Below are 27819 nucleotides of genomic sequence, written 5' to 3'. Positions count from 1 at the left end.
ATCTCCTTATAGATCTGAATATGGATATGTGAACTATCTAGATATGCCTAGATATATATATATATATATATATATATATATATATATATATATATATATATATATATATATATATAAGATTAATGATTATCTAAACTGCAGGGTTCAAGGGATGGTTTGAGTGTGCAGCTAAACCGAGGTAACTAAGATACAAACACGCAGGATGTGAGGGAATTATGAAGACAGATCTTGTCTCAGGTTGGCATAGACAGGAGCTTGATGCCATCAGCCCCTAAGTTGGCTAGCTCATCTACCCTTTTATTACCTTCCCTATAGATATGATTAACTGTAAACCTATCAAGACTTTTGCATAGGTCTATAGCCTTTGATAGCAAGGTATTAAGTTTCCAATTGGGCATGCTTCCTTTTCTTAGAGCATTGACAACTATAGCCAAATCTCCCTCAATATCTAAGCATTTAGCTTCAAGTTTCCTGCATAAAAGAAAGCCTTCCACCAAGGCCATCAATTCTGCCCAATTGTTTGTATTGATGCCATCCAGAGAGGCAAGGGATGCTATTTCCTTGCCTTCCCAGTTATGAACAACGCATCCTATCCTAGCTTGCCCTGGGTTGCCCTGGGCAACCCCATCAAAGTTTAACTTCAGCCACCCTTCACCAGCGGGCTGCCATCTGCATGTTGCTCTAGATCGGAGGCTGGCCAAAGGGCCTTCTCCTACAAAGGGAGGAAAGGACAAGCCCTTCCATCATTTTTTTATCCTCTCATCCCAATAAGATATAGAAGCATTTTTTAGTGAACCTGAGGTGAGTCTATTGTTCACATGCTCAGTGACAACTAACTCTATCTTATTGATGATTCTTAGGGCTTCTAGTTTTTCATTCTTAAAGATGCACCTATTTCTTTCTTTCCAGAGTTCCCACATTATGTGATGGGAGAGCTCTCCATAAACCTTCAAAGAGACATCCATGCCTAAGGAGAGGCCAAGCTGTGAGCATCCCTAAGATGGTGTTGGGAAAGGCTGCAGACCATTCAAGTTTATTGGTGAACCAGATCTAGCATTGATGAGCAAAGGGACAATTAAGGAGTATATGATTGGTTTCCTCCTCCTCTGCTTTGCATAGAGGACATCTACTAGGACCCTCATAGCCCATATGCTTAAATTTGTCCGTAGTGAGGAGTTTGCTTTGGATTGCTAGCTAGGAAAAAATACTTGCCTTGGGCAGACAATTTCTATCCCAGCACAGATTCAATGGAAGTTCTACCTTAGGTCTTAAAACTGCTTTGGATATGTGAGAGTACCCATCCTTGGAATTGTATTTTCCTTTTAAGGAGCCCTCCCACATGAGCTTGTCCTCATCATGACTTAAGAAAAAGTTCCTAGAGTTAAGAATTGACAAAAGTTTATGCTTGTCCTTCTCCAAGATGGCTTCATCATCTCTTTCGATCCACTACCAACCAACCCCTTCCTTTGAAGGGGAGATAACTATTTAGCAGGGGGCCTCTATGTGATTCAAGAAGGGCCCGGGTAATCCCAAAGTCATGGATGTTTTCAATGGCTTTATACCCTCCCCAAGAATCTAACCAAAAGAGGGCTTTGTTCCTAGACCCCAGGTTCCAGGTTAGCCTATCAGAGATAATCTTCCTACAATCAAGCATAAAATTCCAAAGGTAGGAACCTTTGGGAGGGTTGGGCTCTTTGAAGATTTGGGTTGGATCATCTCCATTAAGGTACTTGAGGTTAAGTAATCTTGCCCATTTGAGGTGAGGAAATCTGAATAATCTCCAGACCAACTTTGCCCCCAAAGCTCTACCTTGATCTCATAGGTTTTTGATGCCAATACCACCATCCTCTTTGGGTGTACATATCTTGTCCCAAGAAATGAGTGAGATTTTGTGGTTGCTATCAGTTCCTTGCCAAAAGAAAGTTCTGAGATGCTTATTGATCTCAACAAGTTTGGAAGATGACAACCATTGGAGGGAAAGCTAGAAAATGGGCATAGCTGATAAGACTGATCTAACCAAGGTAGCCCTACCAGTCGAAGAGAGCCATTTCCCTTTCCAAGTGCTAATTCTAGACTTGATCTTGTCCACTAAGTTGTCCCATAAATTAGAGGGTCTCCTGCCTCTATCAAGGGGGATGCCTAGATATTTGCAAGGAAGGGATCCTATACTAATTTCCAGGACATTGCAGATTTCTTTCCCTAAAAGGGGGTCTATGTTGAACAAAAAGACTGCAGATTTAGCTAGATTAACCTCTTGACCCGAGGCCATCATGTAGGAATTGAGAATGTCTTTAAAGGCATGGGCCTCCCCTGTGTCACCTTGCCCAAAAAGCATTGTGTCATCAACGAATTGTTGGTGGGTGAAGTAGGGGAGGCCACTAGTGATGGGAATACCTTGGATCTTCTCCTTCTCTTTGGCCATCGAAATAGATCTACCTAGGGCTTCAGCCATAATAATGAAAAGGAAGGAGGACATAGGATCACCCTGCCTGAGCCCCGTCGAACTACTAAAGAAACCTTCTAGGGAGCCATTAACCAGAACCAAGAATCTAGGGGTGGATATGCATTCGAAGATAAGGTTGATCCAGGTTTTGGAAAAGCCAAAGGCCTCCAAGAATTTGAAGAGGAAGCGCCAATCAACTTTATCATAAGCTTTACTTATGTCCAATTTGATTAGCATGCTTGGTGATTTGTTAAGCTGAATTGAATGAATGGCTTCCTAGGCAATAATCACCCCATCATAGATTGATCTGTCCATTACGAAGCCAGTTTGTTCCTCGCTAATAATTAAGGGGAGGAGATTTTGGAGTCTAGCTGCTAAGGTTTTAGTTAAGAGTTTATACAGAGTGTTGCAGAGAGCAATTGGTCTGAAGTCATTGAAACTCTCCGGGTTTTCTTTTTTTGGAATGAGGGCAAGGAAGGTATTGTTGACTTCTTTAAGAATCTTGCCCGAATTGCTTACCCCCTCCAAGGCCTCCATGATTTCTGTTCCCATAAAACCCCAACATTTTTGAAAAAAGCTAGTGGGGAAGCCATCCGGGCCCAGAGCTTTATCTAGATTCATCTTGAAGAGGGCAGATTTAACCTCCTCCACTAAGAATTTCTTTAAAAGGGTTTGGTTGTCGTCATTGGTAATGAGTTTCGAGAGATTCTTAATGATATTGAGTTGGCTCTTAAGGTCGGAGCCTTCAAGATTGTTTAAGATATTCTCATAGAACTTAACTGCCTCAGACGCAACCTTATCTGGTTCAGAAAGAATGGATCCTTGGTTGTTCATGATCTTAGAAATTCGATTGACCCCTCTCCTTTTCTTGGTGCTATTGTGGAAGAACTTGGTGTTTCGGTCCCCATCATTCAACCAAGTCTCCCTGGATTTTTGTTTCCAGAAGATCTCTTCGTATGATAGTATCTTTTCATACTCTAAGAGTAGGAACTTTTCCTTAAGGAAAAGATGCTCATCCATCCCCTTCTCAAGTACCTCAGTGTTAACCATATTGAGATCATTCTTTATTAGGGTTTTTTTTGTCAAAGATGTTACCAAAATTGGTCCTATTCCATTCTAAGAGCTTCCTTTTTATAAGCTTTAACTTACTAGCAACAATAAACATCTTTGAACCTGAGAAAATGGAGCTACTCCACCATTGCTCAAGTAAGTTTAGAAAGTTGTCATCTCTAAACCACATATTCTCAAATTTGAAGGGGCATTTTTTAGGGGCATTATCGAATGATAAGTTTAATTGGAGTGGGAAATGGTCCGATCCTGATAAAGGGAGAGGCTCTGCCTTAAGGGAGTAATTTAGCTCTGAGAGCCCTCCATAGATAAAGAACCTATCAAGTTTCTCTGCTATATTACAGAAACTAGATATTCTATTGTTCCAGGTAAAGGCATTCATTGCCGTCTGGATTTCTAGCAGGGAATTCCTATTGATCCAGAGATTAAAATCTACAGCTGAAGGAGGAAGCTTGTTACTTCCTCCTCTCTTATCTGATGCCTTAGTGATGGCATTGGAATCTCCACCAATGATACTTAGGTCGTTCGGGAAGCTTTTAAGAAAGGACTCAAGTTCCTTCCACACCTTCACCTTATCCTTAATCTGGATGGGACCATATATGTTAATTAGTTTGAATCTAAGGTTATTTTTGTAGCTTACTACATCTCCTCCTATCCAATTCTGCTGAATCTCTAATGGTGTGAATGAAAGGGTTCTAGGATCCCAAATGATAGCTAAGCCCCTTGAGGCGCCTGTGGCTGGGGAATGTTTTAGTTTTCTAACCCCTAGTTTTTGCTCAAAGAGGGAAATCTCAGATGCGTTCATTTTTGTTTCTTGAATTAACATTAAGTCAGGTTTAGAATCAGAGATACAATGCTTTAAGATGCATTTTTTGTTAGGGGCATTCAATCCCCTAACATTCCACATTATGATTTTCATGGCTCTGTGGGGAGGAACTTCCCCTCCCCTACATTAAAAAGAGTAGATATTTTGGATTGACCTCTAGCTTCTCCATCCTTCAATCTTAATTTAGCAAGGGATCTCCTGCCCCTTCTTTTACTGAATTTAGCACAATCTGGAGATTCTTTGCTTTTAACAGAATAGAGAATGCTTAGGGTGTTAGGTTGCTGATTTTCCAAGTTCTCTGATGCTATAAAGAGTTCATCTATTTCTAAGTTAACTCTATAATATTTACTAGATTATTAATGAGGAGATCCCTTTGTCTTTCCAATTCCTCATCATCACAGATTTCATCAACCAATTGATCCATAAGGTCGTTTACTACTTCTTCCCCTATAAAATTGGCAATGATGTCTACTTCCTTAGACACTCGGTCACTCTCAGATACTACAGCTATAATAGGGTCAACCCATGGTGAAGAAGGGCAAGCCTCTCCCCCTAGAGGGGTCTTCAGATTTGAGACTAGGGAGAATTATTGATACTACCAAGAAGCCTTCTCTAGATCTTGGGGAGGATTATCCTTTTCTTTTGATAGCGATGGGATTATGAGATTCCGCAAAGGGGAAGTTTTTGAGGAGTTATCTCTCTCTAGTGGGGTAAGAGATCACGATGGTAACATATTTGTCATACCAAGTTGTTCTTTCTGGGGGAGCTACTCACAAATTTCCCCCTCTTCCAAGTTTCTATCCCCGAGAGAAGGGTCACCTATAGGGGGGATAATAGAGGGCAGTGGTTGGGGTGGAGAACATAGGGTCTTAACTGGGGATCTCTGATAACACAAAACCATGACAGGGTGATTAGTGCTAGTATTATTAAAAACCTCAAAGGAGAAACCCCCTCCATCCACAAATCTAATTGGAGTGATTCTCGACTCAGAGATTGATTTAGGGAAAGCATTTTTTTTAAAGGGAATCTTCCTTGGTCTTTCAATTTCGAAAGGACCATTGTAGAAGGGTAATTCAAGGGATAAACATAGATTATCGTAACATAGTGTTACTGGTTCGATGGTTTTAATGTTCATATCCATGTTAACAATCAGAAGATGGTTAAAGAAGCTTAAGGCTGATTTTTTAACTTCTACAAATTTACCTATTTTGTTCCCTAAAATTCTTAAAAAATCATTATTTCGTAATTCAATTGGGATTTTTTCGAGTGATATAGCTCTATTGACCATGGATGAATTTAATTGAGAAGGATGAAAGAGGGTTTGCCATCCCCAGTAGTCAAACCCTAAGCCCATGAACTCTGATAAACCCTTGTTTAGCAATGAATTTCTTAAATTTTGATTACCACATTCAATAGCTAAGAACTGATCAGGAAGGATGTCAATTTTTACCTGGTTATTGAGAGAAGACACCACCTAGTTGGCAATTTGTTCAGTCGGGATCCCCCAAACTTTCCATCGTGCAAAAAAAATTCTGTCGTTGTAATGCATTTGATACATATCCAATGTTTGGGAATCAATATCAATGATTATCCCGCTGGGACTAGCTTTAGGTAATTTGCGAACAGACTTTTTGGTAAAGAGAGCGGAAGCCGAGGGCCTGTTTGTCCGGTTAGGTTTTACAGAACCTGCCTTCCACCCAAGGTTGGGATTTTGCATAAGACGATTTGATTGCCCTTCTGCCTTGTTATTTCTGCACCTTACTGGCTGCCAATTTTGATCCCTACCTTGGAGCGAAGGAAGGGGATCCCTAGCCGAATCAACCAGTGAATACTTTGTTTTTGCAAAGAAAGCTTCTTGCTTGATGGTTCGAGATTTTACCCTGCTCAGTTCGTCTGCCCTAGCATGACTAGCCAGAACCACAAAATGATTTCCATAGCCTTGATAAACACCTTGCAGTGGAAAGGGATGTTCGCAGAGAGGAAATGACTTTATTCTACTTTTCGCACACAGAACCATCTCTCCTAAAATACTAATATTTTAACTAACCAAGAAACAAGTATTATTCATTGTCTCTATAAAATATAATTATATATTATATAATATATAATATAATAATATATTATATAATACATATTATATAATATATTATTATATGGTAATATAATATTATATAATATATATAATATAATATATTATTATATTATAATATAATATTATATAATATATGCAATATAATATATTATTATATTATAATATAATATTATATAATATATGTAATATAATATATTATTATATTACATAACTATATAATATATTATTATATTATATAATTATATAATATATCATTACATTATATATATTATATTTAATATTATATTATATAATATAATAATATAATAATATAATATATAATATAATATTTTTTAATATAATATAATATAATATTTTATAATCTAATATTATATTATATATTATGTATTATATAATATACATTATATATTATATAATTTATTTTTTAATTTAAAATTACAAATAAAAATCAGATATCCGATATCCGATTTGATTAGGTAATTACCATGCCAAGGTCTACTGACACCCAGGCCAAGCAAAAAGTCAACACAGATTTTCACATTTTTAGGCGAGTGGAGAAGGCTATTTTTTTCACATCGCCACTTTTTGGCCCCCCATGATCCTGCACTAACCCTCTTTGTGTTTGTGTTAATACCAAAAAAAGAATCCATGCTAATGTATGTACCCATGGTCTCTTTGGTATTGGCAATGGCTAGTATAATCTAGTATTTTACATCACTCAGGACCTTGGCATTTTGACATATTTGGCGATTATGCATGATTATTTTTACATCAACACTCATCCTCAACCAATAGTAATTCTCATTTAGCTATGCTAATGTCTTGTCCACTCCAAAATGTCCACTCAAACTACCACTATGTTTCTCTTTCATCAAGTTTTCCCTAATTGATCCTTGATGTATGCATAATCTCTTCCCTTTGAACACCAAATTCTCTTGTATGAAATACTCCAACCATGGAGTTCTATCAGTACCAATTGGATTTTTATACACTACCCAAAATTCTTTAAAATATGCATCTTCTTCATTCAAATTTGCCATACAATCAAAGCCAACAACAATTACTTTCAACTCAGTCAACAACAAACATCTCCTACATAATGAATCATCAACTCTATTTGATTTTTCAATTCTATGCTTCAAAATAAAATGATAACTTTGAAGAAGCTCTACCCATTTTACATGTTTTTGTTAGGCCCAATATGGAAAGCTAATATACTGAGAGGGGAGGGGTGAATCGGTACTTCAAAACTTTTCTTCAACAATAACTTTACTATTAAGCATAAACTGAATATTGCTGAAACATAATATGATGCTAAACAAATAAATAACAATCATACATGATTCACTCCATTACACATATATTTTGGTTATGTAGAAACTCTTGGTTAGAGAGAAAAACTATGGTGGGGATGACACCCACAACTTCACTACTACAATAATAAAGGTTGCTCGGTTAGAGCTACATGTTTAGCTATTTTTGATAGCTTACCCTGTTAGGAGTATCAAAATCTGTTAGATCTACCTTGCTAAAGGATTTTACAACACTTATTCTAAATGTTGTACCTAGTTAGAGGCTTTACAATTTATAGACTTAGTTAGAGTCTTTTACCTTGTTAGAGGTTTTTCTTACAACTCAAAATATTACAATCAAATCTTTACAAAATATCTGCAACTTTACATCTGAAATGTTATAGCAGATTCTATGTGCTCAAAATGATATTACCTTGCTTATAGCATACCTTGGTAATCCATATATTAACTCGGTAAACCCTTCTATTTACTCTGTTCCTTGACTGTTCTCTGAAATCCTTCTTGGTGACCTCTGTGTTTCTCTGTCAACTGTAATAGTCATAATACTCTGTAATTTCTCATGATTTTCCTTTTTGTATATGTCTTGCTTCATACACACATGCACACATGTCTAATCCTGAATTCATGCTGTATAAATAGATTTCTTATGTTGGTGATCTGGTCCATGCTTCGATCTTACAAACATGATTTCTCGAATGAATAACCATGCAAAATATTTCATTGGTTAGATGACCTCAAAATCATACACAATCTTTAAGAGCAATTTCCAATGTGATAACGGTTACATGTTCCTCGATCTTTGTAACATGTTTCCCATATATGTCCAGGTTCAGTGAATCTGGTAACATGTTTCACTCGGTGTGTGTTCACTCGGTATATCATTCTTGTTGCTCGGTAGACATAGAGTGTTACTTGGTAGACAGCTTGGTGTACACTAAGCTCTGAGACTAGTTTCTTCTATAACTGACTGCACTGTGCTTACCGACTACATGATTCGGTAGTAGTAACCGACTAGAATACATAGAATAAATTTGAACATAAGACTAATGGCAATCTTAGTAAGTAGTAACAATCTCCCATTTTGACATTAGTTGAGATGTTTGACAAAAACTACTTTCAATTTTATAATTCAAAAAACTATATACTTGCAAAATTTGACTAAACTGACAATATATATATTTGTCAATAAAATAGTATATTCAGATATACTCCCCTTATCAATATACTATACATAACTCTGATTTTGCATGCTCGGTGATCAATGTTCTATGTGCTGCTCTTGTTCTTTGCTTACTGCTCTGTTCACTGCTCGGTATACTGCTCTTGGATACTCTGCTTGGTATACTCCCCCTGTATACTACACTCCCCCTGTATACTTTAATACTATACTCCCTTTTTTTGACAAACATCAAAATTTAGTTACCATTTGGTGGAGGCAACTGGTCAAAAATGGATTTATACTTTGTCCTTGCATCAGTGAGAGCGGCAAAAAGGGCATCCTTTACACTGTCCATTAAAGAATTATGTGCTTGAATATTAGCTAATAGGGAAATTAAGCCATCTAAAGTGCTTCCCTCTTGTGTAGTAGATAGGTAGGTGGCTCGGGTGATCTATTCTTGAACGGAGGACAAGTGTGGAATGAATAAGGTTTGAAGAGTCATAATGTCCATCCTTATTTTGTGCTCTTCATTCCTGAGTTCCAACTGTTGAGCCATGAGCTTTTGTAACTTTGTATAAAAATTCAGAACAGAATTGGGCTCGGTGGTCAACTTATTTGAGAGATCGGTGATCTCTTTCTCAATTGCTTCTATTTTATTTTTGATATCTTTAATGAATAAAGAAAATGTACAGAGTTTCTGAAATAAATAAAGAATGTGCTTGAGTTGAGGGGACAACTCAGCAATAAATTTGACAAGTTTAACTTTGCCAATAGCAATAGCTTTCTGTACCTCTTCAATCATTTTTGCAGTGAGCTCTTTGTCCTTTAACTTGCTCAAATATTTAGATGCATCTACTCCAGATGTCTCTATCTGATTGAGGAGTTCATCCAGTTGAATATGGATGGCTGCATCTGTTGACACTGTAGTTGCAGGTAGCATATCTGTTAATAGTGTCTTTACCTTCTGAAGTACTTTATTTTTCTTTTGTATGGCCATTTGTTTTTCCTATTCAGCCTTTGCTTTGCATAGTTCATCGAATTCAATGAGTGTTTGCCCTTTTAATTTGGATATGTCTACATTGGGCAACACTATTGGTTTCGATAAATCTACCTTGAAACTATGCTTTTTCATCTTCTTTTCTTTAGATTTTGCCGGTTCAACCAATACAATAGCTTGGGAGGCTTGTGGATCCTCGGTAGGTTGCTCGGTGGAGGCAACACTTTTGTCAGTTTCTTTAGCCTTTGCTAAGTCCTTCGGTGGTTCAGTTCTTGGGTTCTCAGTTGCAACATTTTTAGTGTTAGAGGGATCTTGAGAGGTCTGTTCCCCGGTGGCCTGAGGAGTAGCTTCTCCTTCTGTAGACTTGTGAACCTCTGCACCTTGTTCAGTATCTTGAGGGGCCTCGGTTGCAGCAGACTGAGTAATCGGAGGATAGGGCTGAACTTGTTCCAAAATTGACTCACTGGATAGCAGTTTTGCATATGCATTGCCTTCTATCATTTCCTGTTTAGGTGCCTCGGTGTCCATGATGTCTTCATCAATTTGTATGGCATCGATAGGGTCTTGCTCGGTGACATCAGGATCTTGCTCAGTGATATCAACTATTTCTACTTCACCTTGCTCACCAGCAGTCTTGATTCGAAAGATTTCCTACCACTTTTCTTTTGTCTCATTCTCCACTTCAATATATAGACCATTCATCAATTTTAAGGCTCTTTGTTTGACAAGGAAATTTGTGTGGTATGTTTTCAAATTTTCATTTATTTCAACTACCGACATGTCTGGAAAGAGATGTATTAGACTTCTTTCTCTAATCTATTTCTCCGAGTCCATTGCATATTTCCACCTGTTATCAATATGCAAATATAATTCTTTTGGAAGAGAGTTAGATACTTCCAATGGGACCAATCGGAATTTCAGAAGTGTGCAGATGACAGCTTCTTCAATTTGTCTCTTTTCATCATCAAATCTAGTTTCATACTTGACAAATCTGAATGATCCAAATCCACCATATTGCTTTAGACTAGCACAAAAGTTTTCAACACTATGTACATTTTCTTTTGTTCTCTTAACAATCTAAAATTTGTTAGCATCTTCAGACTCTGTGTCACTGGACTCTTTAGTCAAAATGATTCTCCGAGTAGATTTCTTATAGGTCTTTGTTACCTTAGGAACAACAACAGTCTTTGGTTTCTTACTCAATGACACTGCAGATGATCTTGAGTTTGGGTGCTTCACTGAGGGAGTCGGTGATGCCTTTAATGTGTCTTGTTTCTTCCTCTTCAGTACTTTCCCTTTAGGCAACTCAGTTCTTAATGTAATAGCAGCCTCTTAGGCTTCTGATTCCTCTTTGGTGATTACTAGTGTGCCCTTGACAGGTGTGGAGGAAGAACCTTCTCCAAATTTCTCTGATAATGCCTTGATCATTTTTGTTTCTTTTCTTGTAGGTTTTGGTACTACAATGCTCATCTTTACTTTCTCTTTCACTTCTTGATATGTTCCATACCTCAGCTCGGTAGCATGCCTTGGTAGTGTAAGAAAGGCATCTATCTGCTGTTGTGTGATGTCAAAGTCAATCTCATAATCAATAGGTGGCAAAGATTGAGTTCTTGGTTCCATAGCATTCACATAGCAGTCGTCGGTGTCTACTTCAAAACATATATCATCTTTCTATTTTTCCACTAGCTGGGGCGGAATTCTATACCTGTTATGCATCTTCTCTTGAAAATTGCTGAAATAATCATCCATAATATCATTGAAGTTGTCACCTAGACATTTGATAAAGTCATTGATTTGATGGGTGACTGGTCGGTGTAGCTCCCAAACTACTTTACCGACTGATGAAAAGAATTTTTCAAAATAGAAAAACATGCATACTAACAGTGATCCAAACTTTAGTGTATTGGCCGAGTTGTTCTTCTTCGGCTTCCTGATGGTGTTCAGATTCTCAAATAGGTTTTTCAGCAATACTTCACAAAGATCAATTTTCATTCCCTTTTTCACAATTTTGTATGCTAAGTCGACTGCTGCACAAGGTACATTGTTTTCCCTTGCCGATTGGAAGAAACAATAACCTATCACTCTAATAGAAAACTTTAGCTCTGCATCAGTTACATTATTTAGTTTCAATCCTCTACAATCTGATTCCACTCCGATTAAGGTGATCAATTCCTTTTGTGATATCATCTTCTGAGCTCGGGCATGATAAAAAATAGGGTAACTGGTGATTAGATGAATGATTTCCTTGGTGATTTTGAATGGTTGCTCCTCTAACCACATGAAATCATCGTGAACTCTGCTTAGAACAAAATTGACCCACTAGGGTTTGAAGACACGGGGATAGGTTAGGGCTTCAGTCAATCCCTTGATCTTAATGTGCTCATACTTGCTATCCAATTTCCCATCGGTGCACAATTCATCATAGGTGTCTTTGATTTCAACATGACCTAGTTCTTCAACTCGACATTTGGTGAAGAATCTAACATCCTCAACTAGTAAAACTCTATCTGGGATGAGTGAGAATGCAGTTTTGTCATCCGGTTCCGATTCTACTTTGGGAGTTAGAGAGTATTTCAATGAGGGCTTTTCAACATTCTTAACAACAATGGGCTCTTGGATCTTAGGTGCCATTTGTAGATTTCAGATAAAAATTAACAAAAGATCCTCAGGGTTTGAAAACTTTCAAATGGCAGACGCTTTTCCTCTTAACAAATATGAAACAGAAATCTTCAACTGATATGATCGGTAAACCAACTGAACAATGCGTTGAGATTGAAGTAAATACCTTGAATTTCGCTTTGGAGGAGGTTTGATCGCCTTTGAATCGCTTTGCTCTGCTCTCTTGAAAACTTGGTAAGTGTAAAATGACCGTGTAAATGCTTTAAGTACACAATATACCTTATTGGGCTCCGTGCAGGTTAGGTCAAAAACATTAAATGCACTCGGTTCCACTAAACTGATTTACTTTCCTTTTTGCGCTTTAACCGAGTAGCCAGATTTCCTTCATTTACCGACTAAATATGCTTCCTGTGGTTATCGACTTGATAGATTTCCTGTATAGTGCTCCAAAAGACTTTGATAGAATTTCAAACTTACTAATACATCTTAGCTATGCAAATTTTGAATTAAGTACATACTAAAATAGGAATTGTTAAAGATTTAACCTTGAGAGAATGCAGTCCCTTCATACCTTTACCGATTAATTTGGAATAGATGCACCTAGCTCGGTAGGTAAGGTGCTTTCTTCATTTGACACAATTTCCTTCTTTTTCCAAATCATCTGTAATTTGCCTTTTATTTCTTCAGTGTCTCCTCTAGGTTGATCTCTGCAATCTCTAGCCAAGTGTCCAACTTTGTGACAATGAAAACATGCCATACCAGGATTTCTCCATGATCTTCGGTTGTTCATTCCAAACCTTATAAAGCAGTTGGCACTTATATGTCCATATCTTCCACAACATTCACACCATATCCTTGTATTGTAATCCCATGGTACTGCAGCATATGGTCGGTTAAGATCTCTATGAGTTTGGTAGCTTCTAGTATTTGCTCGGTGTGCAGACCACATATAGTTCTTTTGCTTAAACCAACACTTCTCGATACTGTGTCCATATCTATTGCAATTTTTACAAAACCCTTTGAATTTTGCCTTCTTATAATTGTTAACAGACTTTGTCCTACATTGCTTAAATGTGTGACCATATTTATTGCAATTGTAACAATAACCATTGGACTTAGTGACATTCGGTTGCTTACCTTTTCTTATTTGGCACATGTTGGCAGTATGACCTTGATTTCCACAGTAGTTGCAAATAGGCTTCTTTCCTTTGATGTTCTTCTTGATTCCAGCTTGCTTTGATGATTCTCCTCTCTCGATAGTATGAATTCCCTTCTCGGTAGAGTCTTTTCCTTTGTAACCGAGTCTTGCATCTTTATTGGGTCTTCTTGTATTCAGTTGCTCATCCAGCATCTTTGATGCTTCATAACTCTTCTTCAGTGTTTCTTTGGATTTCTTCTCTATTTCAAGTTCATCAGTCAACCTTGATACTTCAAGTTTCAATGCTTGATTCTCATCATCTTTCAGATTTGCTTCATGATGTGCATAACCTAGTTGATCTAACAGATTTTGTTGAATCACAATCAATCTTATGATTTCATCATTCTTTTTAGATACTAATGCTTCAAGTTGTTGTTTCTCTCTTTCTAGATCTCTTACTTTATCCTCGGCTATCCTCAATGCATTAAGATTTTCAGTCATCTGTGTGCTGAAATGCTCATGTTCTCTTTTCATTGCTTTTAGCTGACCAGTCAGTGCTTTGTTCTTTTCTTTCAACACTTCAATCATTTCTTCAGTCTCTTCAGACATACTGTTCTCAGATGATGTCTCAATTTGTTCCACTAGTATTTTTCTTTGCATGTCTGCAATCATGTGATTAGCATGATCTAGCTCTTCTTGCAGATGTACAATTCTCCGAGATTGTTTATAGCCTTCCATTGATAAGATCTTTCTCTTTAGGCAGTTAAACCTTTTTTCAAGATTCAAGCTCTGATACCAATTGTTAGGCCCAATATGGAAAGCTAATGTACTGAGAGGGGAGGGGTGAATCAGTACTTCAAAACTTTTCTTCAACAATAACTTTACTATTAAGCATAAACTAAATATTGTTGAAACATAATATGATGCTAAAACAAATAAATAACAATCATACATGATTCACTCCATTACACATATATTTTGGTTACACAGAAACTCTTGGTTAGAGAGAAAAACTGCAGTGGGGATGACACCCACAACTTCACTACTGCAATAATAAAGGTTGCTCGGTTAGAGCTACATGTTTAGCTATTTCTGATAGCTTACCCTGTTAGGAGTATCAAGATCTATTAGATCTACCTTGCTAAAGGATTTTACAACACTTATTCTAAATGATGTACCTAGTTAGAGGCTTTACAATTTATAGACTTAGTTAGAGTCTTTTACCTTGTTAGAGGTTTTTCTTACAAATCAAAATATTACAATCAAATCTTTACAAAATATCCGCAACTTTACATCTGAAATGTTATAGCAGATTCTATGTGCTCAAAATGATATTACCTTGCTTATAGCATACCTCGATAATCCATATATTAACTCGGTAAGCCCTTCTGTTTACTCTGTTCCTTGACTGTTCTTTGAAATCCTTCTTGGTGACCTCTATGTTTCTCTATCAACTGTAACAGTCATAATACTCTGTAATTTCTCATGATTTTCCTTTTTGTATATGTCTTGCTTCATACACACATGCACACATGTCTAATCTTGAATTCATGTTGTATAAATAGATTTCTTATGTCGGTGATATGGTCCATGCTTCGATCTTACAAACATGATTTCTCGAATGAATAACCATGCAAAATATTTCATTGGTTAGATGACCTCAAAATCATACACAATCTTTAAGTGCAATTTCCAATGTGATAACGGTTACATGTTCCTCGATCTTTGTAACACGTTTCACTCGGTGTGTGTTCACTCGATATATCATTCTTGCTGCTCGGTAGACATAGAGTGTTACTTGGTAGACAGCTCGGTGTACACTAAGCTCTGAGACTAGTTTCTTCTATAACCGACTGCACTGTGCTTACCGACTGCATGATTCGGTAGTAGTAAACGACTAGAATACATAGAATAACTTTGAACATAAGACTAATGGCAATCTTAGTAAGTAGTAATAGTTTTTCAATCAATTTACCTTATCTATTGATTAATTGTAATGCATGATGATCTGTTTACATCACAAACTCCTTTCGTAGAAAGTATTGTCTCCACTTTTTGAGTGCCCGGACAACTGCATAGAACTCATCATCATACATGCAGTATTTTATTTTTGCCTTATTTAGCTTCTCGTTGAAGTAAGATATTCGTTTTTCCTCTTGACTTAGAATTTCCCCTTTTGTTGTCCCACTTTCATCATAATCAACTTGGGACACTTTTCCAAAACTGGGAAGTCCTAACATGGGTTGTTCCATCACCTTTACCTTCAAAATATTAAAACTCCTCTCTAGTGCATCTATCTAAACAAATTCCTTTTTATTACCTTTCATTATCTTTGTAATTGGTGCAAAAAATCCCATTGAAATTAATGATAAACTTCCTATATAGAATCTTGCTAATCCATTGAAATGTCTTGATAAGAAAAGTAGTGTCTAGGTTTGGGATATGCCTCTATGTCCATCAAAGCGTCAAGATTCTACCAATCAAGATCTAGTTCATGTTACTCTTGCACCAAAGTATTCCCATGGGGGGGGGGGTATTTTTGGGAAAAATAATCATTCTTCAATGCTTCATCTCCAAGAGAGAGATAATTATAGGAAGTGATAATGGTATCTTCTTCTTGCAGTAAAACGGACATGCATGGTTCATTAGGGCCTCATATCTAGAATGGAGGGCATTGGAATGAATAGAAGGTAAAGTGACATCAAGGGAATTGTTAACTATATCAACTTCTTGAGTCACAATGTCCTCATGAGTGGGATGAGTTTTGGGAGATGTAGAGGATGATTTAATTGATATGAAATCATCAAGGGCTTTATCTAACATATCAAAATAATCACTATTAAATGGCTTATCAAATGCATGAAAATATTGTAAAAGGAGATTCAACATGGTTGGATAAGCTTTCTTTCTTCAAGATATGGGTTGATTTTGTTTATTTTTCTAATCTAGGAAAAGAAAAACTTGTTCTAGAACTAATGCAATTAAATGATGAAATATAATGAAATAAAGCATTCAAAATAGTAATGTAGTCTAAAGACACAATAATGGATATAAAACATATTTTTCTGTGCTTTTCAAAATTAAAATGCTATATGAAGTGATAGTGATGTTATTTATTAACCAAAGCAAGTAGTAAATTTCATAAATTAATGCTTCTAAATTTGGAAATTTCATGAAAAAACCAGATTTGAATCTAAAAATTAGAAGTTAAAAAAATGTAATAAGAGTTGGGTACACCAAAATGTAAGGTGGTAAATGGGATTCACTAGTCAAATTATGTACACTAGGAATCAAAAACCATTTACATCAACCCTACATTTAAGAATGAATCAATAGGCCCAACTACAAACCTATTAGTGAACTAGGTCCAATTGTCTCCCTCCCTCCCTCTCTTTACCTCTATCCCTTTATGAACTTTCTCCTCCTCTTCTCTCCCCACCCTCACCTCTCTATCTCCTCTTTCCCAAGGTATCTCATGCCCTCTATGTCAACCTCTACCTCCATTCCTTCTTACTTGCCTCTCTCTTTTTTCTCATGTATCTCCCATTCTCCCTCCATTCCATTTTTAGGTCTCTCCCTTTCTTCCCCTTTCCCTCTCTATCTCCCCCTCCCTCCTTACCTCCCTCTCCCTCTACCTTCCCCACCTTTGTGTGTGTGTGTGTGTGTGTGTGTCTATTTGTCTATCTATTTGTCTATCTGTGTGTGTGTGGTTGTCTCTATCTTTGTCTCGATCTCTATCTCTTTGTCTGTCTTTATCAGTCTCTGTCTATGTCTCTCTCTCTATCTCTCTTTGTCTCTGTCTCTATCTATCTTTGTCTCTCTCTCTTTCTTGGTTTCTCCCTCCCTTCCTTTCCACCTCTCTACCTCTGTATCCATGTCTCATTAACCAACTCTCTTTGTCCCACTGTGTCTATCTCAGCTCTCTCTCTACCCATCTATGTATCTAGGATATAGGGTTTAGGATATAGGGTTCAGGGTATAAAATTGAGGTACCTAAGGGTTTAGGGTATTATTATAGGGTTACAAAAATGTATTGACATAAGGCTAGTGATAAATAATGCTAGCACACTATTTTTTACATTGGTTCTATTCTCTTTCTCTTTTTCTTTCTCTCCCACTTATATTAAGGCTTATAGTTTAGGGTTTATGATTGATGATCAATATTTGAGGTTTTACCTTTCACTACCTTCCTATCTATTTCCCTCTCTATTGATACTTCTCTTTCTCTCTCCCTTCTCTAGGTCTCTCCCACCTTCTCTCCCTCTCTGCCTCATATTTCCTCCTTACTCCAATCTCTATCCCTACATCCCTCCCTTTCTCTTCTCATCTCTCATTCTCTTATTGTTTCTCTCCCCACTCTCTCCCTTCTCTCGATCACTACCTCTCCCTACCAACCCCCCTCTCTCTCTCTCTTCTATCTAGGTCTCTTTCTTACTCACTCTTTACCTCTCTACCACTCCATCCCTATCTCATTACCCACTTCTCTCTCTCCCTCTATCTCTCCCTCTATCTTTCTCACATCTATCCCCCACCCCCTTCTCTCTCTCCCCCGAGTTTAGGTATCTCACCTCTATAGTTCTTTCTTCCCTCTCCACCTCTCTCCCCTACCTCCTTGTCTCTCTCTCTCTCTAGGTCTCTCACTCGCTCCCTATCTACCTCTTCCTTCCTCCCTCCTTAACCCTCTCTTTCTCTTTGTTCTCTCTCTCCTCTCTAGGCCATCACCTCTCTCCTCTTTTGTCCCCGTCTATCTATCTCACCCTTCTCTCTCCCCATCTTGGTCTCTCACCTCTCTCTCCCCCTCTAGTTCTCTCACCTCTCTATCTATCCCCTCTCTGTTTCTCCCCCCCACTACCAGTCTCTCTTTATGAACTCTCTCATTATATTCTATCTCTTAGCTCACCTCTCTATCTCCTCTTCCTAAGGCTTCCAAGTCTATCCACCATGATTTGACCTAAAATTATCATTTTCTGATTTTTTTTTTAATTTAGAAAAGAATTCTATGTAGATTGATGTCATATATTTTTTTTCAAAAAGGTAAAAAAATAAAAAGTTATTAAATAAATAAGAAAACTTGATATTTCAAGTTTATGGAATGGATCTAGTACAAATTGATTCAAAAATACAAAAAATTCAAATCTTAAAAAAATTATATATTTGGAATCTACAAAACATAATCTCTAATGGGTTTTAATTTTGTTTGATAATTGTGTAAAAAGGCATCAAACAAATGGCATAAGTTAGTATTTTGTTACTCAAATAGTCCAACCTTGCACTTGTAGGTTCAAGGCTTAGGTTTGGGCATTCTAGGCCTTACTTGACCCAAATCCCAAGGCACATGGTGGTTTGGTTTTAAAATTTTAAATAATGGGGCCTTGTTCTATAATGGGTCCCCATTATTTAAATGTAACAGGGGCTGTTATATAAAGTGTGAAAATGAGTTTGTAGGCTTAAAAAAATATATTTTTTTTTACGAAACAAGGTCCCATTTTTTAAATAACGAGGCCTCGTTATTTAAAACTATATATTTTTAAAAATGGGGCCCCATTTTGTAAATAATGGGGCCCTATTTTTTAAATAATAGGGTCGGGGCTTCAGCCCTAGCTCGCCCAGTCATGGATCGCAACTTAAGGCGTGGGTATGCTCCCCATGGTCTTGAGTTTGCGTCCCCGGTTGTGTCAACTCTGTGTGTGTTGCTACCTTGTGAGTGGGTCGTACACACTGGGGGATTATTCTCACTTCAGCAAGGACACCTCCAGATTCCACGATAGTGAATATAAAAAAAAATAATAGGGCCTGTTTTATGAATTTTTGGCTTGGGTGCCACAGCATAACACGTACCTATTTTCTAAAATATGGGTCCCCATTTCTAGTGGTGTTCTTTCCAACGCACACACTTCCCCCTAATTGGGACCCAACTTCTTGGATCAACCCTATTGTTTATGATTAAAAATCTTTGGCACATATACTAATTCTGTTATGAATTATTCTATCAACAATCATATTCAATGATTTGATCTCCAACAAAAAAAAAATAGTGATCATACTCCTTTTAGTGGTGGCGATATTTCAAACTGCTTAACAATCTTACATGCTTAACAATCTAATACCAGGAAAATCAGAATACAAAGACAAGACAATACAAAACAACTCTTCACAGATTTCTTAACTACTACGGACTTTGCACTCTATTGGTGTATTCTCTTCTTTCTTTAGTAACTTCCTTCTCAACTATGATCCCCTCGCACTTTGGGTTGGCATCAATCGTTTTCTCTCTCTGCAGATGTCTTCATCGGTGGTCAACTTATCCTTTCTTTGGTGGAAACAACATTGGGTGATTTTCTTTGTTTTCCAGATGAGAAAAAAAACTTAGTTTAAAACCTGCTCCATTCTAAAACCAAAACCAACATAAAGTGAGAATCCTCTATAGCCCTTTCTTTTCTCACACAATGGTTGTATTCTTCTACAACAATACTTTAATCAACTCTTTCTTTTTTTTTAATAAAAATATACAATCTTGCAATTCAATTGTGGTTTGATCTTTCAGCTCTAGCAACGATTAAATAACCTGGCTCTTCAACTTTATTAGAATTTTGTAGGTTGAACTCTCAAATCTTGCTCTCCTTGGATTCTAACTTATGCGTGTTGGCTCACTGGTTGAAAAATTCTGCAAGCAACTTGGAAATTTTGTGATATTAGAAATCACCAATCTTGCACTACTTGGGGTATTCTGCCTCTCAAGAAAAATATAAGCTTTCGACTCTAATACCATGTTAAAAACATGTATAGGAGGAGAAACTCAAAAAGAGCTCTAAAATGTACAGGCTCAGTCCATTAATTTATAGCCAAATACATCATAGTGATAAGGTTTGCTACATAGGAATAAGGTTGTACTGATCAATACAAAAGATAAGATAAAGCTAGCATTAATGGTGGACAATTGAGGTGGACGTGCAATTACTAGTCAGTGATGACATGGGTTGGTGGTGGTTTGTATTGATAAAATTGGTTATAATTAATTTACCATTCCAACGAGTTAGAGACATTGTTGAAGAACAAGATGATGACAAATAAGAGGGCCAAGTAAATTGGTGAAGGAAGAATTGCACGAGAAGGAAACTCAGGAGAAAAATCAAGTAGATGAAGAAAAAGACTGCTAATTTAACAAAAGCTCATACTCTAGCGTCAGATTTAGTGAGGTTGGAAATAGTACCAAATGATAAAGTTGCATATTTCTATCCAAGCTAGCACTAGCTGCTAAGGCTACTGAAAAGAGAGAAATTGATTCTGTCTTTGAAAAAGAAGGGGAGCACCGCAAAAATCTTAATTTTGGAGAGTGAAATCCTAGAAACTCTCAAACTGACATCAACACAATTCATTCACTTCTAGAATTTGAATTTATTGCAAAGAATAAATTTGATGTCTAGCTTTACTATGATGTTCACAATCTTCAAAGAATGGCACAGAAGGAAAGATTCAAGAAGTGGGTAGAGGTTGATAATTTTGGCATGTTTTGACAAGAAATGCTCCTTTCTATGGCTCTACTAGAAGATGCTATTATCGTTTCTTGGGGTTTATATCCTTAAAAAGACCTACAATGATCACAATGAGGGAAGCCATCATATATTTTATATCAACTGGGGAAGCCGGTGAAGATAAGGGCCCAACTAGTGAAAAAGCCAATGGTGATTTGGTGTTGACTAGTGGAAAATGCAGCGAACATGTGGTCTCAACTAGTGGAGAATTCCATCGAGATGTGGCTTCTAAAAATAGAGAATCCTTTCTACATGTGGCCTCAACTAGGGGAGAAGCCAACACAAAGGTCATGGGGTCATCTCATGGTCAAGGCACCTTGGTTAAATCCAACGAAACATCTAATCCAAAATTGCATCGCCAAAATCAAGAAAATGAGATTGGTGGTAAAATTATAGGATTGCAAGTTAAAAGAATAATTAATGAGTCAATTGTAGCTTCATTTTTATATGGCATGAATAAGAATGTGGTCTTTAAGTTCAAGAATTTAGTAAAAATTTGATTTCTCTCGGGAAAAGTTAGCATTGCAAGGCTACGAGAAGTTGTAGAAAAAATTAAAGTGGAACTATCATCTTCTTCTCGGATAGAGATTAATCTACCTTTTATCAAAGAAAATGCATCAGGAACATTACAATGACTAGATAAAAATTTGAAACATTAGTGAATAACTTGATTGAGGCAACACAAAGTTCATGTGAAAAATATCTTGCAAAGGTTTCAACTTTTGAGCTGAATGAAGGGCTTCTTTTTGGGGGCATGAATTGTGTGTCCAAAGTTTAAGTGGTATTTGTTAAGATTTTTTGATAATTTTATCAAGCAATTGGAAGAAAATAGTAAACTTTACGAAGTTGATAGAGTCTATCTTGTGTCAGATGACAATGTGGCTAGTTTTGAAAATGTTTTGTCATTTTAAAGAGAAGATGATTAGTTGCTAACTTTTATTGATTCTGATTTGGTGCGGTGAAGAGTCATTTGAAGTGTCCTTAAAATCTCACAAAGCCTTTTTGGGCTTGGCTATAATGTAGCAATAAGACTGGAAAAGAAGGGGACATCAATATTCATGGTTGTATGGGTTGGACTTCAAGTGGGAGATTGTTGAGTATATGAACTCCAATAGTCACCTGACTATTCCTCTTTATCTCCTTGGCGACTCATCATATTTTGAGAGTAAAATAATTTCTATATATGATGAATATTGAGAGTTGTATTTGTTGTAACAATGAATAGAATATATTGCCTCACTTTCCTGTGGATGTAGCTTTAATGGTGAACCACAAAACTTACTATGTTATGTGCTTTTATGATTGTCTCTTTTTAGTTTTGTTGTTTATGTTTATGTTTATATTTATTTTCTTTTTGAACTCAACAATCGCACCTTCTTCACCCAAATGTGGTCCAAAAAAATAATAGAACATGACCTCACATAGTAAGAATATCGCAAAAAGTAAGGATATCATGCCTTCAACATACCAAACACTCATAGATCAAACAAAAACATTGGTGGCCAAAATAGAAATTGCATAAAAAGTTCAAAAAAACTGACTTGCAAAATTACCCTACCAAATTTTCATTTAAAATGAAGTTATGACACCCTGTAGAAATTGGGAATCAATTGGATGAATGACAATATTGAATAGGCTAAATGAGAAAACATTAAATGCATAGAATATGCTAAGACAAACATTCCATTAATCTCTCATTATTAACTTAAAATAGAAGACAGTTCAATTTATTGTGCAAGGGAGACCAATTGAAATAGAAAATTCTATCTAGGATGTAGGCATACATCCAAACAACTGTAAGTCTCAAAGGAAATCCACTTATGCAAGCTTATCTTAGAAGTTAGAATAAGAATGGAAAGATTCTAACACTAGCAACTTAGAAAAGATATGATCAAGATGAAGCTTATAAACTAGTAAAAGGAGTATCTAAAATAGAATGAAAATTATTAATCTAACTCAACAAAGATAAAAACTATATTTTTAATCTATATAATTAAAATAAATTTAAAAAATAAAAAGAAAAATAAAAAATATTTTTTATTAATACAGATATACCAAAAAAAAAAAACAAGTTTATAAATCTATTTTCAATTACGTGAACTAATCTCTTGTTCTAGAAATGAAATAAATTCTTAAATACAAATCAAAACACTTACAAAAGCATAAACAAGAACCATTGTAATTTAGCTAAATTGTTGAATCTTCAGTTTGTGTGAGCATCCCATTAACTAGTGTTGATAATGTCTTAATTTTATTCAGACTCAAATTTATGGCGACGACATACAAAATACAGGCTTGGATCTTTAATTTTGATAAACGAACTCAATGTTAATATAGATTGCCATACACAAAACTTATGATTTTCTGTATCTATAGTCCTTAGCTAGTTCTATGCTGAAATAATGACTTAGTAGTGAAAAGGAATAACTAACGAGCGAATAAAGATACATTAACAGATCCATGAGATCCTGCTGAATCCCTTGACGAAGAAGTTGGAGTTCTGTCATTTACATTACTTTCTAGAAACGCCGGTTTGGTAGGCTGATCAGTTATCTCTGAGTTACTTGTTAACATTGATACAATTTGGGTCATACTTGGACGCTGGGATGGAGATGCTTTTACACACAGTAGAGCAATTGTTATAACTCTCACCATTTGCTCTTGTGAGTACTCTCCTTTCAACTTCGGATCAACCATTTCCAATATTTTATCGCTCTCATAGAGTTGCCAAATCTACAACCACCAAATAATTCAATGTATTATATTAATATATGTCTTTGATTAGTCTTGAACAAATCATAGAGCAATAAGAGGTGAGAAGATTGAGAGCGCACCCATTGCAAAAGAAGCTGAAGAGGATCTGGCAACTTTTGATCTATACACTTTCTTCCACTAACAATCTCAAGAACCACCACCCCGAAACTATAGACGTCAGCTTTTTCTGTTAATTGTCCACGAACGACATACTCAGGCGCAGTATAACCTCTGTTTGATAAATATGATAGTATAATCTACAAACTTGTGGTGTAGCATTGATAGAATTTTGTAAATACACTTACATTGTTCCTCCAACTTTGGTGGAAACGTGGGATTCCCCTTCAGGATAGAATCTAGCCAATCCAAGAAGCCAATATTGTTCACTTCATACTATAATAATAATAATATAAACCTTGTAAACTTCGCCGAATCCCCCTTTTCCAAGTAGATTACTGGGATCGAAATTAGCAGTTACATCTCGAAGAGTTTCGTAATTATAAATTGTAACTTGCTCGATTGCTTCTCTGGCTTCCAGATCCTCTTCTGCACAAAATATTATACGTTTTATTTCAGTCACATTTTATTTAATTAAATTTGCGGAATGTCACCATCTTTGCTAGCAATTTTCAACTCTATGAGGTAAGGAGTACTTCAGATTTGAATTTTTCCATTCTGAATACTCAAGGTCCCACTAGATGTACATACAAACATCTTATGGGCATAAGGGTCATTTTTTATGGCAATTCAAATGTAAAATTCAATGCACTTGACAAGATGGAGATAGTGATCAAAAATTTAGTTGAGGAAATTACTTCATTGATAGAGATTTTTTTACAATATTATTGGTTGTCTCTGTCAACAAGGAGAATTTTAGCAATTTCAATAGAAACAATCTATTTGATGCAATCCAACAACTCAGTAAAGATGGATCTAGGGTGGAGATATCAATGTATGAGTTGTCAATCAGTTTTTACACAGTTGAATTTAGAAATCAATTACAATCAATGCATGAGTTGTCAATCAGTTTAAGAAACTCTTTTTCAAATCAAGGACTTCTTCAGTAGAAAATTTTCTTCTTCATGCTATCACAGGGTGTGGAACAAAAGAGGAAAGTAGAATGTCAATAGAAGTTTGGATATTTATGTAAACTTTTTTATTTTAAGTTAAAAATTTTGATTATTTTTTTATAGATTTTGATTATATATTAATTTTGATTATCAATTTTTCAGATCATATTCTATGATTCAGTAGGATATATTAAAACCAGAGAAGAGAATAGATCATAAAATATGATACAATACTTTGATGATAGAAAACATCACACAGCCTAAATTTTAAAAAATTACATTAATGATATCTTAAACTCAAAATTTCACAATTTTAATTAACTATTTTCTGTACATCATCAAATGCTCTGTTCTCACAAACTGAAAAAAAAATCAGCTTTATTTATATTTGAATACTTATAAATCAAAAGTCTAAACATAGTCTAAACATTTATAAATCAAGATTTTTCTAGTACCCCCTCCTTCTTCATAGACCATTAGATTCTTATTTTTTCCCAAATCATTTGTTGAGAAGAATGGAATTTTAGAGTACCTGTTTTGGCAAAGACAGGGATGATGCTCTTAAACCTCTGGCGGCACTGGCAATATCTACAAAGCACAGCAACACACACCGCCGCCAACAAAACTCCCCTCCCAACGCTTCCTAACAATATAGGCACTCTTTTGGACTTTGACCGATTTTCATTCTCTGTGGACGCTGTTAAACACACAAACACACATATATATGAAAGAAAGACTGATTCAATGTAAGATACAGGATTCAAAAACATAATTTGTTGTTAAAAGCAATTGGTCGTACCGGCCAGGTTATGAGAAAAGAAAGGATAATTTGCATAGCGAATAAAACAACCAGCCATCAAAGCATGGGCTTCCTGGGTGAGAAGGCAATTTGTTGTAAGATGCTCCCGAGCATCCCTGAGGCAAGATTGGCATGTGTCGTTGTTAAGGGATTTGACGCACTGAACAAGAGCATAGATAGAGTTGAGGGAGCCGACAGCATAGCCATCGTTTGTAGAAGCGTTTTGTATGAGCCGACTTAGTAGTCCATGCGCTGTGTTGGAGAAGTCTACAGTCTCAGACACGCTGGAGCAATTCTTATCATCTCCACCGTCTTCCCCCCCATCAAAGAAAGTGTTATTCTCAAAATGCAGAAAACAGCCATCAAGATGAATCTTTGCTCCATTAGATTTAGGACAAAACTCCTTCACTTTAGCCTTGGCTGCGGTGAAGCACTGTAAGCATTCGTTAGGTGTGAGATATTCTCTACATTGAACAAGTCCATACACTGGATCTGCGGTGCCGTTGTCGATGACTGAAGTGGCGAAATGGGATCCATTAGAAGACAGATTTGAGACAAGCGATCCGAAAACAGCAGCTTGATTGTTATTGAAAGCAGTAAAATTTTTGTAAGTCCTGTTTAGACTCTCGCTACATCCAGAGCCGAGGTAAGTAATCTGTGGGTCATCTGCCGCAGCTGAAACCAGTGCGATTGCGATTACTCCCAGAAATGATAATAAAAGTATGTTGTGTTCTGACATATCTCTGCGCTTCCAACAGCAACGAAGAGTATTGAAATTTGTGGTCACAAGCCTCCCTGGATGGCTTCCATTTTGTTATGTATAGCGTCTTGTTTGCGTAAGAAGAATGTGTATGACGTGGCATGAGCAGGTACACTTTGAATGGTATCTTGTATTCTTGGGTATGTAAATGCAGCGATACACCCTGTTGATGACATTTTCGGTCAGTCCTTCAATGACCCGGAATTGCGCGGAAAAATCAGCGGCATCAGCTGGGACACCCAGATCTATTGACTTCTGTCTATGCGCACCCATATTGTACCATAATGTATTGTTGGGTACCTATGTATTGTTTATCTTAGATGACACCGAATCCCGTGGAAAGCTCAGTTATATCTTTTGTGTGTAGTGAAAATTATTGTGAAAAGAAGCATTTCATTTAATTCACGACTGCTTATTTAACTTATTGAAAACAAATGGCTGAGAGGTCATTTTAATAAAGGAAAAAGCCAAATTTGAAAGTGATTTTTCTTTGACATTTGAATATAAATGATAGTAAAGGTCATTTTATTAAAGTCACACTGTCAATTTGAAAGTGAACATTTTTTGGCATTATGTGATAAAGAATTATATGAATGTTCTTAGTAGATTTTTAGATGTATTGTTTGATTTTAGATGTAAATATTCAATGAAGTGAGAGTTTTATAGGATGTATGTGTTTTTTATTGGATATAATGGTATTGGAGGTATTATAGCTTTTTAGATTTTTTTTTAGTAATATGTATATGTTATTTGGTAGGATTTATTTATGTAGGATGGTATATATATAGGGACTTGTGATTGTGCATTGGATTAAATATGATCTATTTTGATGATGAGCATACCTTGTTTTTGAGGTATGATAATTTCACAATAGACATATGAAAATCTCTTAAAATATAAAATATAAACAATTTATTTTACTTTTTCTTTCATCATACTCTCTCTTTTTTTTAAACGCATTACACTATAATATTTATTTTTACATGCACTTGTAACCACTTATTACCAATGGAACCTTGTCATTATACTTTACTTTTCCTTTACACTATTAAATTACTAGACATTTTCTAAAAGATTTATAATAGTAAAAAAAATCACCACAATTTAAATATTTTTAATAATTGATGTCAAAACTCTAAGTGTGACTACTTAATCTAATACCTCTCTGAAAACTACACTTTTGCAAATGAGTTTTTTTAATATTAGAATAAATAAGAACATGAGTTTATTTAATGCTAAGGCTACTAGC

General features: G+C 36.1%; 2 protein-coding genes across 3 annotated transcripts; both read right to left on the bottom strand.

The window, feature by feature from the left end:
• Positions 1-233: 233 nt before the first annotated feature.
• LOC131875919 (uncharacterized) lies at positions 234-23884 on the bottom strand. The gene is made up of 2 exons (XM_059220646.1): positions 23636-23884; positions 234-614 (listed from the first exon to the last, which is right to left on the bottom strand). Exons 1-2 carry the CDS (start codon positions 23882-23884, stop codon positions 234-236), a joined length of 630 nt encoding a protein of 209 aa, XP_059076629.1.
• On the bottom strand, positions 23445-26694 carry LOC131875628 (plasmodesmata-located protein 8-like). 2 transcript variants are annotated; one of them, XM_059220217.1, is made up of 5 exons: positions 25811-26694; positions 25544-25708; positions 24247-24487; positions 24022-24128; positions 23445-23920 (listed from the first exon to the last, which is right to left on the bottom strand). In XM_059220217.1, exons 1-3 carry the CDS (start codon positions 26547-26549, stop codon positions 24330-24332), a joined length of 1062 nt encoding a protein of 353 aa, XP_059076200.1. In that variant the 5' UTR covers positions 26550-26694; the 3' UTR covers positions 23445-23920; positions 24022-24128; positions 24247-24329. The 2 variants fall into 2 exon arrangements, with proteins under 2 accessions (XP_059076200.1, XP_059076199.1); XM_059220216.1 differs by having other exon boundaries at positions 23451-23920; positions 24022-24172; positions 25811-26686.
• Positions 26695-27819: the final 1125 nt, after the last annotated feature.

This window comes from Cryptomeria japonica, chromosome 5, assembly GCF_030272615.1.
Source record: "Cryptomeria japonica chromosome 5, Sugi_1.0, whole genome shotgun sequence".
NCBI classification, from domain to species: domain Eukaryota; kingdom Viridiplantae; phylum Streptophyta; class Pinopsida; order Cupressales; family Cupressaceae; genus Cryptomeria; species Cryptomeria japonica.
Note: the sequence above shows the minus strand (reverse complement) of the source record. Positions and strands in the feature narration are given on the sequence as shown.